General features: G+C 36.3%; 1 protein-coding gene across 1 annotated transcript in view; it reads left to right on the top strand.

The window, feature by feature from the left end:
* The window catches only part of TTC37 (tetratricopeptide repeat domain 37), a 120,914-nt gene that overhangs the window by 7,590 nt on the left and 98,756 nt on the right, over positions 1-14,568 (top strand). The window contains exons 6-8 of the mRNA XM_006885369.1: positions 5,243-5,341; positions 5,455-5,563; positions 13,689-13,829. Coding sequence (XP_006885431.1) covers positions 5,243-5,341; positions 5,455-5,563; positions 13,689-13,829 — 349 coding nt within the window. The remainder of the gene's footprint in view (positions 1-5,242; positions 5,342-5,454; positions 5,564-13,688; positions 13,830-14,568) is intronic.

The raw sequence follows: 14,568 nt of genomic DNA, 5'->3' as shown, positions 1-14,568 counted from the left end.
GATGCTCTGCTGAAGGAGGAGGGACAATCTCCTCCTGTACCAGTCAGATCTGATTTGATAGTACACAGAAAATAATAATCATAAAAAAGAGTAAATTTTATTTATTATGTAAATAGGCACTCAATCCATACTTGATAAATTGAATTGATTTTTTTTCTTATGTTGTGTATTTTCATTTTAATCATAGCCTGAACTGAATTTTTAAATTTGAATAATTACAGGTACTTTATACACCTACAGGTGAACACATACAAAGAGTTCTGGTAGGTTAGTGGTGGGGAGTTGCACTGCCAACACACAGGCAGACATTTAAAATCCACCAGCTGCTCCATTAGAGGAAGGTAGGCAGTCTCCTCCCCTGCGATTTAGAGTACACAGTTAGGGTGCACTCTGGCTGCCCTTTCTCCAAGCCCTATCTGTTTGTTCTTTTGGCAGTCCATGGAATATCCAGCACCGTAACTGAAATGCTTTGATTCTTCTCCTGCCATCCTTATTCATTGTCTAGTTTTCAGATGCATAGCCTGTAATTGGAAAGACTCTGGCTTGAATAAGGCACACCTTAGTCTTTAAACTGACATCATGGCTCTTTAGGACTTTGGAACTATCTTAGACAGTGCTGTATATCGCCTAATCTTGTGAGTGCTACTGCCAAAGGTATTGACTATGTATCTAAACAAGATGAAATTATTGACAGTTTCAATCTTTTCTTGTTCTGTTTTGATGTTGCCATTGACCACATGGTGACTTTTGTTTTCTTGATGTTGAGATGTAATATACATTGAAAGCTATAATACTTGATCTTTGGCAGCAAGAGTCTCAAGTCTTCCTCACTTTCAGCAAGCAAGGTTGTGTCATTTGCTTAACACAGATTGTTAATGAATCTTCCTCTGATCTGTCCTGTTGTGTCATTTTCATTAAGTGCAGCCTGTCTCATGATTTGTACAGCATATGTATTAAAGGTGTTACCACAGTTCACCTTAGAGGCAAAGATGGTAAAGCTTCATCTACATACTTTGGGCATGTTGCATGGAGAAGATATTCTTTGGAGATGGCCATCATGCTTAGAAGGGTGGAGAGATGACATAAGAGAGGAAAACCTTTAATTAGGTGATTGACACGATGACTGCAACAGTGCGTTCAAGTATGTTGGAGTGAGGATGGCACAGGATAGGATAGGGTTCAGGTCTGTTGTTCAAAGGGTCAACTGTGAGTTGTGTTTGACTTGACAACACCTAAAAACAATGATAGATGGAATAGGGTGGAGAAAGGATACAACCCTGAAGCATGCCTTTCTTGATTTTAAACCAAGTATTGTGCCCTTGTTCTGTTCAGACAGTTTCTTGGTATTTATAATATATATTTATATAAGTGTAATTGTGCTATGGGCAAAATCTTAGCATAATTAAGTGTTCTGAAATTTCCCATCTCTGTTAGTCAAAGTTTGTTATAATCTGCCAGTCAAATGTCTTTATACTGGCAATAAAACACAGGTAGACATTATTCTGGTAGTCTAGACTTTCAGCCAGGAACCATCTGACATCAGCAAAAATCTCCATGGCCATCTGACATCAGCAAAAATCTCCATGGTACCATGGCCTGTTATAACCTCAACTTGAACTTCTGGTCGTTCTCTATCAGTATACTGCCCTAACTATTTTTGGGTGATCTTCAGCAATATTTTGCTTGTGTGTGATATTAGTGATACTGTTGGGTAATTTCTACACCTACTGGGTCACCTTTCTTGGGAGTGGGTTTATATATGGGTCTCTTCCTGTCAATTGACCAGGTAGCTGTCTTCCATATTTGTTAGCACATCCAGGGCTGCATCTGTTAGTTGAAATATGTCAACTGATAACCCATTGATTTCTGAGGCCTTGTAAAAGAGCAAGTGCCATGTGGGGACTGTTATATCTGACCTTTACCAACTTCACACTGGGGAACTGTTCCTGTGCCCAGCATCAGTAACACAAAACCAGTTTCTATCAGGTTAGACATATTTTCATTGCTTCATACCTTTTTCTGCTAATCTCAACCAATCTTAGTACTTGCTGGGTCCAAAATCCTATGTGTTAGCTCAGAGACCACACAGAACCATATTGTGAAGTTGAGAGGTTATTACTCAAATTCATAACAGAATATAGTCAAGACAGCTCCCAAGATGTGTGCACACAGACACATTGAGGCTGAGGCCTCAAGCCTTGAGGCGTTCCTAAATTCTCTGACCTGCCAATATTGGCTCCCCACCCAATTATCCAACAAAATTCTCAGTCCTGTCAACACTGGCTCTCTACCCAATTGTTCAACAAAGTTCTTAGTCCTGCCAGTATTGGCTTCCCGCTACCCCCAGAGTCCCATCTCATGTCAGTTCTACAGGTTAGCCATGGCTGCTGCTGTCCAGGAGCATGTCCTGCATTTTCCTGCCTCCCCTTTACTGGGGTTGGGATGATCTCTTTTCTTTGTCTGAGGAGGATTTCTTTTTTTTTTTTTTTTTGAGGAGGATTTCATCTCTGCAGTTAGAACTGTTCAATTTATTGGCTAGACTAGCTAATCTTTTAAAAGATTATTGAGACTGCCCAATCCTCTTGTGGAATGGTAGATAGCCAGTCCCTTTGTGAATAAGCCAATACACCCCATTCGTATAGTTGCGCCCAACCACGTACATTAGTAAAGCAAACACCATTATGCTTTCAGCATACATTGAAAGACAAAACACCATAGGCATTTTTTTTTATGAGTACCCTCAATGTATCTTGAACTTCTCTTATCACCATTGGCTCCTCTTCCACATATGATATTTTCTGAGATATTTCAGTGTTGACCAGTTCTTCATGACAAAATGACTCTGTGTATTTCCTCCATCTTCTATTTCCGGTGTCCTTTAAGATATTTTCTTCAGCATCTCTCAGTATTGCAATGTGAGGCTTGGCTTTTTTTTCCCCTGTTCTTTCAATTTGAGATGTGCCATGTGAATTCTTCCTTTTTTAATCTCCAACTCCAATTCTTTGCACATTCCATTATAAATATATTTTATCTTCTCAAGCTGCCTTTTGACATCTTCTGTTCCTCTTTTTTACTTCAGTATCTCTTCCCTTTGTCTTGGCTATTAATGCTCCATTTTCAGTGTCTTTTCTGACATCCAGTTTTCTTTTTCTCTTCTGTCTTTTTAATGACCTTTTGCTCTCTTCATGGATGATATCTTGGATGTCATCCCACAACTCCCCTGGTCTTCATTCTTTAGTGTTCAGAACCTTATACCTATTCTTGAGATGACTTTTTAGTTTAGATGGGATAGACGTAAGTTCCTACTTTGTTACTTGTGTTCTTGTTTATATTGTCTTCAACTTCAGTTTGAACTTGTACATTGATGTACATTGATGTAATTGATGGTCTGTTTTGCAGTTACTGGCCTGGTTTTGACTGTTGATATCAAGCTTCTCCAGTGATTCTTTTCGTTTTTGTAGTTAATCTGATTCCTATGCAGTCCATTTGGTGAAGGCTGTGTGAATAGTTGCTATTAGTGTTTCTTAAGAAAGGTTTAAATGAGGAATATGTCATTGAATGTACAAAATTCAGTCATTAGCTCTCCACTGTCCTTTCTGTCCCTAATTCCATAATTTCCTTAATTCTATAATTTCCAACTACCATTACTTTTACTTTGTTCCCAAATTTCCTTTCCAGTCATCAGTTATTGTTATTGCATCATGACTCCAAGTTTGGTCAATTTCAGACTGCAAAAAATTGTTAGAATTCCTTGATATCCTCAACTTTGGCTTTAGCTGTTGCTGTATAAGTTTGGATAACAGCTACATTAGTAGATCTTCCTTGTGTGGATATGCATAGAAGCCCATCACTCACAGCATTTCACTTTATGATAGCTCTTGCAGTGGTCTTTTTAACTGTCAATGCAATACCATTATTCTTCAATTTTCACTCCAAATCATATGATTCTGTAAAGCAGAGTGGCCAACTCCAGTCCATCTTAGCTCAGTAATGCCTAGAATATCTAACTTTATGCATCTCATTTCATTTATATGTATATATAATGGGAAGTTCATTGATAAGCTTGTCATTCATTAATTTATTCTTACATTCAGAAAGTGTTTCTTGAGAACTCACTTTGTGAGGGAGTGTGTTAAATGCTGGGATAAGACTGTAAGAATAAGATTTGCCTTTGTGTAATAATGGTGGTTTATCTGAATATATTCAATTATGGAAAAAATTGAGGAGTAAAGTGAATTTTGAAAAATTATTGAGCTGTGGTGTTGGGAGTATTGAATATAACATTGACTGCTAGGAAAACAAACAGGTTGTCCTGGAGATGGTTAAACCGGGCTAGTCCTTGGAGGCAGAGATTCTGAGACTTCGTCCGACATACTTTGGACATGTTGTAGGAGTGATCAAGTCCTTGGAGAGAGACATCATACTTGGGAGGGTGGAGGGACAGCGAGGGAGAGGAAGACTGTTGATGAGATGAATTGATTCAGTGACTGAAGTAGGTGTGTCAGAGACAGTGAGTTTGGCACAGGGTAGAGCAGGGTTTAGGGCTGTTGTACATTAGGTTGCTATGAGCCACAGGAAATTCGATGGCATATAACAACAACAACAACAACATAGCAAAATAAGAAATACAAAATTCTACTGCATCACCTCCATAAAAGAGAATTAGTTCTACTTCTAAAAATTGATTTCTATCTAATAACAATGGAAAAGCTTTGTGGGACTTGTTTTTTACCTTGGGTGTTAATGATAGTTGCTTTCTTTAGATAGATGGGATAAAATGAATTACCTATTTTCTATTTTTATTTTATTACCCTTTAGAACTTTGATGCCAGATTATTTAAGTTAGGCTGTTTCTTTTGCATAATCTTTAGCTCTATCAGAGTAGTAAAAATTTGGTATTGGCATATATGATTTATAATCTCTTTGAGTGCTCTGGAGAGGACAGAAAGCACTTAGAAGAATGCTTAGTTAAATGAATATTTGTTATTTGTGGTTACAATTTAATAGTTCACTGCCATCTGCTAGCAAAATTTCCAGAATTTATGTACATATATTTTTTCTCCTCATTGAAATTTCAGGGCCAGGCAAGAAGATACATTTGCAGCAACTCTGCAGTGCTTAACAATACTAAGAATGGTGTAATTTCCTAATTTGTTCAAGGGGATCTTATTTATTCTGCCATTTATTACTTGTGACATTTAAGTATGCTCTAAATAATTGTTCTTTTGTGTGTTTGATTTAGCTTTTAAAAGCTTTTGAGAATGCTTTGGATTTGTCAGATAAGATTCCTAGTGAAGATCACCAAGTACTTTTTAGACAGTTCATTCAGTGTTTACTCAAGGTAAGGTTGTTTTTAAATCCTCTGTGTAACTTATATATTTAAAACCAGAAAGTGTCTACAAACACATTTTACTAATATGGGATCTTCGTTTATTTTACTTCCATATTTTCAAGTTTCCTCATGAGAAGGAAAGATTGAAGATGGCCTGTGAAAGAATGATAAACATCTATCCCACTGAACAGTATCCATTAGAAGTAATTTGTTTGCATTTAATTGAATCAGGTAATTTTTTCTTTATTATGTTGTTGTCCTAGAAATATATGAGTGAGAGTATCATTGCTTTAAATTAATAAATAAAATGTTATACTAACCATGTATAAGAAAGATACCATTTTAAGGTTTCTGAACATAAAACAAAGTGTAATGTGTTGGTCTTTGTCCACAAGAAAAGGCTAATAAACATAGGTAAGTACATTGATACAAAGGAATTTTGAGTTACTGTTGTTCAGTAATCATTTTTGAAAGTCAGAATTTAAAAGGGTTTTGAATTTTCTGTAGAAATGAAGTAAACAGGCACTCTGTGTATTATGTGCTGAAATGTGGATGTAGATACCAACAGTGTTTTTTAGTTTTTGTTAGTGTTTGGGTTTTTGTTTGTTTGTTTTTTTAGGAATTCTTAAGTTTATTTGCTATAACAGAAGGAATAATTGAGTTCCAATTTGGAGGGTCAGCTCTGAGTTGATTCTGACTTTGACTTTTTTTGACTTTGCATTTAGGTTAAGCTATCTTGTATAATGGAGCTCTCTTGGCCTAGTATATAAGGAGTAGTGTTGCCAGTTCAAAGACATTTGATTCAAATCCATCAAGTTCTCTGTGACTGGAAGGTGGTCAGTCTCCTCCGATGCAATTTTTAGCCTCTAAAATCCCTGCTAAAGGGTCCACTATTATTAGTTGGTTCTGACTTGAGGACATTGCATTTGGTTTTTGTTTTGTTTTAATTTGATGTTTCCTAAGGATATGAATAGGTTGAATTATATTATGTAATGAACCCTGGCAGCCTAGTGGGTAGAGAATTGAACTACTGTTCCAAAGGAGGCACTTCTCTGGTGGTTTGAATCCACTCATAGCTCTGTTGGGCAAACTCCTGTGTGATATACAGGCTCCAAAAACCTTCTGGAGGGTCAGCTGTGAGTCAGTTCTGACTCAATGACAATGAATTTGAATTTTTAAGTTTATATTATATAGGACTAAGAATGCTATCAGAGGAGCTTGGGAAAGATTACCCTCTCAGGATACTGATCTTACACCATAGTATTTCAAGTACATTATTAGGAATACTGTACTATTAAAAAGTCATGAAGTTTGTGAGTGATCTTTTCTAATGAAATAGAGCAGGTTCAAGTTATAGAATATATCTTTATTTCATACTCATGTTTCTTCAAGTACTTTGTTTTGAGAAAGATAGAGCTGATGATACTTATTTTGCTAGAAGGGATAATCTGTCACTTTATAAAGGTTGACCATACTGGTTTTTCATCACAGGTCTCTATCTTTTGTGTAATTTCTGAAGCTTAATTGATTACTTTAAAAATGATATGACTATTTAAAAAAATGATATGACTATTAACTTCTACTCATTTCTATGCTCATTTGAGGTAAAAAAGGGCACTGAAGTCACTCACTGAAATAGAAATTACAGTACTGGCAGTCAGTACTCCTAGCAATGATAACCTGTTGTCACACCTTATGAGGACAGTTATTTCTTTATTGCCCGTTATGGGCGTGCACATGCAGATGCTTTGTATCTGGATACCTATCACATGTATCATGGTAGAAAAATGAAGACGACTGTTGGAGATAATTGTGAGGCAAAATTCCTGGTCCAAAGATTAGCTCTCCCTACTTTAATTCTCCCTGTAGGTTCTATTACACTTGTATATGCCCAGCCACCCAATGTTTTGAATCAGTAAAACTGCTGTTACCTTCAGTTCTGGGTTTTGTGAGATTTTTGAGGTGTTGTTTTGTTTGTGTTTTTTTTTTTTTTTTAGATGAAAGCAAATTCTCATTCCCTTACTTATGATGACTGAAAGGTAGACTTGCAAGACCACTTTTTACTATCAGAAGAGAATAAAACACAGCAAGTGTTATAACAGTTTATGAAGAAGTTTTACACCAACATGGTACAGGATAGACTAGAATGTCCTGGTGTTAAGACTAAGTTGGGTAGAGTAGGCATTATGAACTAGAGTTATTGAAGTGATGATAGGAAGAAACAGAGGGGAAAAATTATGCAAGGGGGTTTGCTAAATATGGTGGCCTAGTGACAAGAAGCTGTGCTTCAATCCCAAAAGCATGCAGTTTGAGGCCACCAGCTGCTCTGCGGGAGAAGGATGGGAAGTCTCCTCCCTTGATTAACTGCCTCTGAAAATCCGCCAGAGGATTTGCTCTGGGTCGGATTCAACTCTACAGTACACAACAACAACAATATTACAAAAAACCTACAAAATAATAGGAGAAATAGGATGACACATTTTTGCACATAAATACAGGAGATGACAAAATGTTATAGTAAAGATATAGCTATGTAATTATGCTGGTTGATTATAATGTGTTGGTTTTAAGGAAAAATTTTTGAGTAGGATTTGAGAGTTTATAATTTGAAGAAGGGAAGACTATGTGATGACAAAGGGGAAATGGTAAGTGATTATTTACTTAAGAGAGATATAAAATAAGAGAAATTAGTCTAAGGTAAAACTTTATTGGGTAGGGGGAATGGAAGTTTAGTAATTAATCGAATGGAAGACTGGAAAGCTGTACTTGAAAGTTTTCTTTGGGTTTTACACTTTTTAATTGCTCTTCTAAGCTGAACTCTGAACATTTTCAGGATTACTACATGTGACTTGCCCCATCCCAGAGTGCTTTAATATCTGCAAAATTTGCTACTTCAAAGCAGTTTATCTTTGACTTCTCTGACATTGGGAACAAATATATATCATTTTCTTTTGTTTTGTTTTGCTTGTTGAGACTTGAAGATTCATTTTCAAAATGATTTAACTTGTAAAGATTCATGACAAGTAGTGAAGAGCTTTTATAGCTGTCATCTTTTGAAATGTTACTTCATGTCAAATGATCTTATTAATTTTTTTTTCCTGCTGAAATAGGGAGCATAAGAAACTTAGCTTCTTCAAATCCAAGCAGAGTAAAACATCTTTAAGGTTTTGTGTACTAGAAATATTAGAAAATCTAACATAAATGATTAAAAAAATTACATGCTGTCAAACTGTGCATGCTATTTCCGCCCTCATAAGTCTTAAGTTTATATAAGAGAAAAATTCTGTAATATTGGTCAATTTGGGATGTCAAAAATGGATTTGTTACACTGAGTACTCTGACTGGGATCACAACAGTAAATCTGAGACAAAGTGGGAGAAAAATGTAGGGGAAAAAAGTAAAATTCACAAACAAAGCCAGGCACTTTCTGTTTTACCAAGAAATGTGTAACCCTGAGACTGTGGCTCTAATAGATCCTTCTGGACTGAAGTGAAAACCATTTGTTGGGACCAACTTTCAACCAAATTATAGGCCCCTTTAATGCCAAAAGGATCTTGTACCTTAAAACAATCAATTATATGAGATCAAAAGGAAAACAAATTTTCTGAAAATCAAATATGGAAGGGCAAGAAGGGGTAGAAAATTCAGACGAAAGGAATTTGCTACCAAAGGTGGAAATGGGAAGAATTCTGACACTTAGGGAATCTAACAAACGTCATGGAACACTGTATGTACAAATTATGAAATGGGAAACTAATTGACTTTGTAAGATTTCCCTTAAATCACAGTAAAAAGAAAAATTATATAGTGAAAACATCTCACCTTCTTGGTGCAGAACAAAAGAAAACAGAACCACTCTGGGTTTTTCAGACTACCTTTACTGTTGGAGTTTTAGCTCCCAAGTCTGGATTGCCTTACCTTCCTGCCCCAATATATTTTATTTTATGTTTTTTTGTTGAGAAGATTCACAGACAAATGTACCACCATTCAACAGATTGTACATTTAGAAATCCATGACATCCATTACATTGAACTTACATTAACTTACTGCTCCCTAAGTTTCCAAGCTAAGCTCTTGAACTGTTGTTATCAATTTCATCTCATACATAATACATAGTTTTTAAAAGAACTTAATGCTCAAGACATTCTTTAGTAGTAATTGTTTGGTTTTACAAAGACTTTAGTAGATATTTTTTGGTTTAACGCTATCTCAGGGCAGTAGTTTTATAAGTTTATCCAGCCTCCATGGCTACAGAAAGTTGATATTCTATGAGAACTTGAAAATCTGTTTTACCTTTCTCCCCTGTTATTGTTGTGTACCATTGAGTTGGAACCGACCCATAGCTGAACCTCCAGCGGGTTTTCAGAGTTAGTCAATCCCACGGGAGGAGATTACCCATCCTTCTCCCTTGGAGTGGCTGGTAGATTTGAACCATATGTCTTCAGGACTGCAACACAGCTTCTTGGTACTAGGCTACCAGAGCTCCTCCTTTATCCCCTACTGACCAAAATTCATCTGTGGAATCTTTGCTCAAAATATTCAGTAAAGTTAGCCAACATCATTCACTTCTCATTTTAGGGCGAAGATGGAGTTGTTAATGGAGGCAGTCAGCCACACATTCCATTCCTCTCACTACTCTGCTGCTACAAGTGATTAGAGACTGATTACTGTAACTTGTATGGCTTAGCTCAAACAGGCACTACACAACAGAGTAGGAGATAGTACTATTGCCAATTAAACCCAGTATTAGTCCAATTACTGGGGTGCCCTATGACTATGACTATTAACCTCTACACAAAAAACCAAATCCCATGAGGTCTTTTATTATATATAAGTAAAACAGATTTTCATGTTCTTAGTGGCTGCTCCATTTTTTTTTTGTTGTTGTTTAAATATACTGAAACCTGTGAAAACCAGAACTTAATGGGTTTGCTAAAATTTCCACCTTTAAAAAAGAATGACAATCAGTTCTCTATCCCTCATTATTTAGGAAAATATGAGTTTTCTGTGACAGTGTCCTGCCTTACACAGGTCTCTGCTTTCATACGTCTGACTGCATACCTCATACATAACTTTTGCCAATTCAACTTTTACTGGTGTACGATTTCTTGAAAATTACATTAGGGGGCTCTGAAATTCTATCCTTAATTAATATGAAGTGTCATCATGAAATGAAAGTCAGTTCTTCCTAAGAAATAACCTCCTTCTTCTACCCTCTATTCTGCTCTGAGTAGCTGCTAATATATTTTGGTCTCTATATACTTACCAGTGACTAACTGTCCTTGCTTTGAGACTTTAGAGCTTTTTGCTTTACTGCTGTATGCTCCCTTTATCTTGTCTTTTATATGCTATGTAATACTTTGGAAGCATCCACTTTCTAAACAAAATGCCTCTGGAAACTATGAAGTTTGAGAAACGACAATAGTTATAGAGAAGCTTCAGGTCTTTTGTTCATGGGGTTGCTATGAGTCATGCTTAACTTGATGGCACTCAACAACAACAATAACAACAACAACATCAACATATATTTTCCTATTCTCATAATTTTATGTAAATAAGGTCATACAATATTTTTCCTTTGTGACCGACATAATTTACATAGCATAATGTTTTCCATTTTCATTCATGCAGTAGCGTGCATTGCTCCATTTATCTTTCTGGCTGAGTATGTATGCCCTTGCATGTTTGTACAACATTTTGTTTATTGCATCTGTTGATGAGTATTTCACTTGTTTCAACTTTTGGCTATTGTGAATAGTGCTGTAGTGAACATGTGTATATGTGTCTGCTTATCTTGATGCTTTCAAGCCCCCTTTGTGTATCTGTAATGTGGAATTCCTAGATCATAGGCTAGTTTGGATTCTAGAATTTTGAGAAATATCCACTGTGGAAGACATTTTCTATTCCCGTCGCAATTGTTAAGGTTCTTATTCCTCTATATTCTCATGAACATTTATTACTTTTTAGCTTTTTAAAAAATCTTAAATCTTACACGTTCTAGTGGGAGTGGAATTATACCTCACGGTAGTTTTAATCCAGTGTCTTTGATAGATAATAACATTGGGCATCATTTCATATATTTCATGGTGATTTGAATGTCTTCTTTGGTAAATATCAAGTAATTTGCCCATTTTTTTATTGTATCATTTGTCTTTTTCTTAGTTGTCAAAGTTGTTATATGTATACTTTTTTATTATTAAATTTTTAGCAGGTACATAATTTCTTTGGCTTGACTTATATTGTCAACCAGAGAGCACTGGTAGCCTAGTGACAAGAAGCTGCACTGCAGCCCTGAAAGCACATGGTTTGAATCCACCAGCTGTTCCGTGGGAGAAGGGTGGACAATCTCCTCTCTACTTCTGAAAACCTGCCAGAGGGTCAGCTGTGGGTCGGTTACAACTTGATGGTACACAACAACAACAACATACTATCATATTGTTTTAAAAGTGAGTAGTAAGGAGTTGTGCTGCCATTCCAAAAACAGGCAGTTTGAATTCACCAGCAAAGATGGGAATCTGCTCCCATGTGATTTTAGGGCCTCTGAAACCCACTAGAGAGTCAAATATGAGTCCGCTGTGACTCAACAGCAATGAGATAGAGAGAAATCTAGAAGCATATAATCTGTTAAATGTTAAGAGCAGATATTGTTAGGTACCATTGAGTCTAGTATGACCCATAGCTACTCTATGAACAGCAGATCTGAACTATGTCCCTATTCTGTGTTGTCCCCACACTTCCTGACACTTTAGAGCCCATTGCAGTAGTCACTGTGTCAGTCCACCTGGATGAGGGTCTTCCTCTCCTTTACTGACCTCCCCCCTTTCCTTGTCCTTCTGCAAGGAATAGACCCTCATAGTAACATGCAAAATGTATATGAGGCAAAGCCTCATCATCCTTGTCTCCAAAGAGCACTTAAGTGTAACAAAATACTTTTTATTCACAACCTATAAAGCCTATTTTTTCTGTTTTCTTTTTCTATTAAAGTAGTATATTTTTAATCAGAGAACCGAGTTTAAGTTGAGTCTGTTTTGTTGTACCATCTGGTCAGAACTAACCCATAGCTGACTCTCCTATGGGTTTTCAGAGGCAGATAATTGCACAGGATGAGATTACCTGTCTTTCTCCCATGGAGCAGCTGGTGGGTTCAAACCAAGTACCTTTGCATTGGCAGCACAATTGTGTATTACTTAGCCATTAGAATGCCCTAAAATTGAGCCTGCTAGGATTCAGTTTATTAAAGTGGTGAATGCTATTCCATTTCCTCCCCTAAGAACAGCAATCAGGTGAGGGAAGCCAAATATCAAATTTAATAATAGTAAACCAAATGCTACATCAGGAAATGAGGGAGGCTTAATACAAGCTGAAGGTCACCTTGTGGCATTAAGGATTCCCTAAGAGTCAAAATTGTTCATAGTTTGTATCAAATGAATCCCTCCCTCCTGAGATTAGCACAAAGAGGCCTTCTCTGCAAAAGACTTCACCATTATCCTTTGTTTTTGTTTTGTACTTCTTTATGATTTTACTTTGTTTACTTTCCTTATGATTCTTAATAAATACTCAGAGAAGCATGGCTTGGGGCCTTCAGTCATGGGAATTGTTGGCCCCCTGTTTTTCACGCTCTCTGTTCTATATACTTCCTGGTAGTCTGTCTCATTATTAATAATTATAAAAATACTTTACCCTCGGTCTGCAACAATCAAGTATTCATTTCTTTTTAAGTTTTTGTTTTCAGAAATGGGAATGCTAAGATTAATCAAGATTGGAGAAAATGAATATAACACAATATATATTTTCTTAACAAAATTATTTCACCAAAAAGAAAACTGAAAATAAGCATAGACACTATGATTATAACATAAGGTTAACTCTAACTTTATATAGAAAAATATTGTTTCAAAAGAATGCATATATGTATTGTTGAGTTTGTAAATTTAAGAAGACTGTGCCTAAACTTTACAGTGTCTTTGAATAGTAGCATGTCCTTTTATCCTCATTTATAAGAGTCCACTAGATCTTGACTGGTCGCAACATGAATGTCTTACCTTTGCAATATGTGCTCAACCTATCACAAAGAATTTTGAATTTCGCATTTTAAATCTTTTGAATATGACTTCAGAATCAATATCTGGGAATTAAGATTGTTTCTTCTTCCATTATTCAAGAAGAGAAAGTATATAACTTTCTTTATGAAATACTTTCTGCTGTGTTTTCTAAAAAGCCCATTATGATTTGAATTCCTAAAACCAGGCTATTATGGGAGATGTATAAAATAGGTTTTAGAGATTTAAGTATGTGGAGTTTGGGCACTTAGAAATTTGTTACATATACATGAATCATGTTTTCTTTAAATTCTAGGAAATTTTACTGATGAAGCACAGCAGTATTGTTGCCGATTAGTAGAACTGGATTCACGAAGTGGTCCGGGTCTCATTGGTTTAGGAATTCATGCTTTACAAGATAAAAAGTATGAAGATGCTGTAAAGAACCTAACAGAAGGTAAGTGTACAGGTAAAGCTTACAACATGAAATGTAAAGTTATTTGGTCAGTGGGTATTGGGCAGTTTATCTTTACACATTTCTTTGAAGAATGTATATCTGAGATGGAATGAGTTCCTGATTGCTGGTGACAAGAGTGTTGATTATGAAGCCAAGCATGCTCAAATTGTTAATAATCACAGTCTCCTTTCTTTCTGTTGTGGTGCTGCCAATTGGTCCAGTGGTGAGAATGTCTTCTTGATGTTGAGTTTCAATTCATATTGCAGACTACAGTCGTTGACCTTCTGAAGCTAATGCATTCTTCAGGTCCTCTTCAGTTTCAGCCAGCAAGTTTCTGTCATCTGCATAACGCAGGTTGTTGATCAGTCTTCCTCCAATCCTGACACTGCTTTCCTCCTCAAAAAGCCCAGCCTTCTGAATGATTTGTTCAACATATATATTGTAAAGGTATTGAGAAAGGACGCATGCATCCCTGACACATTCCTTTCCTGATTTTGAAATATGCGGTGTTTCCTTGCTCTATTCTTACGACTGCTTCCTGGTCCAAGTATAGGTTTCACATGAGCAAAATCAAGTGTTCTGGGATTCCCATTCTTCTCAAGATTAGCTATAATTTGTTGTGATGCACACAGTCAAATGCTTTTGTGTAGTCAGTGAAACACAGATAAGCATTCCTCTGTTACTTTCTGCTATCAGCCAATATCCATCTGACATTGGCAATAATGCCCCTAGTGTCACA

Source organism: Elephantulus edwardii, unplaced genomic scaffold, assembly GCF_000299155.1.
Source record: "Elephantulus edwardii isolate Elephantulus edwardi_28Jun2011 unplaced genomic scaffold, EleEdw1.0 scaffold00043, whole genome shotgun sequence".
Taxonomy (NCBI): Eukaryota; Metazoa; Chordata; class Mammalia; order Macroscelidea; family Macroscelididae; genus Elephantulus; species Elephantulus edwardii.
Note: the sequence above shows the minus strand (reverse complement) of the source record. Positions and strands in the feature narration are given on the sequence as shown.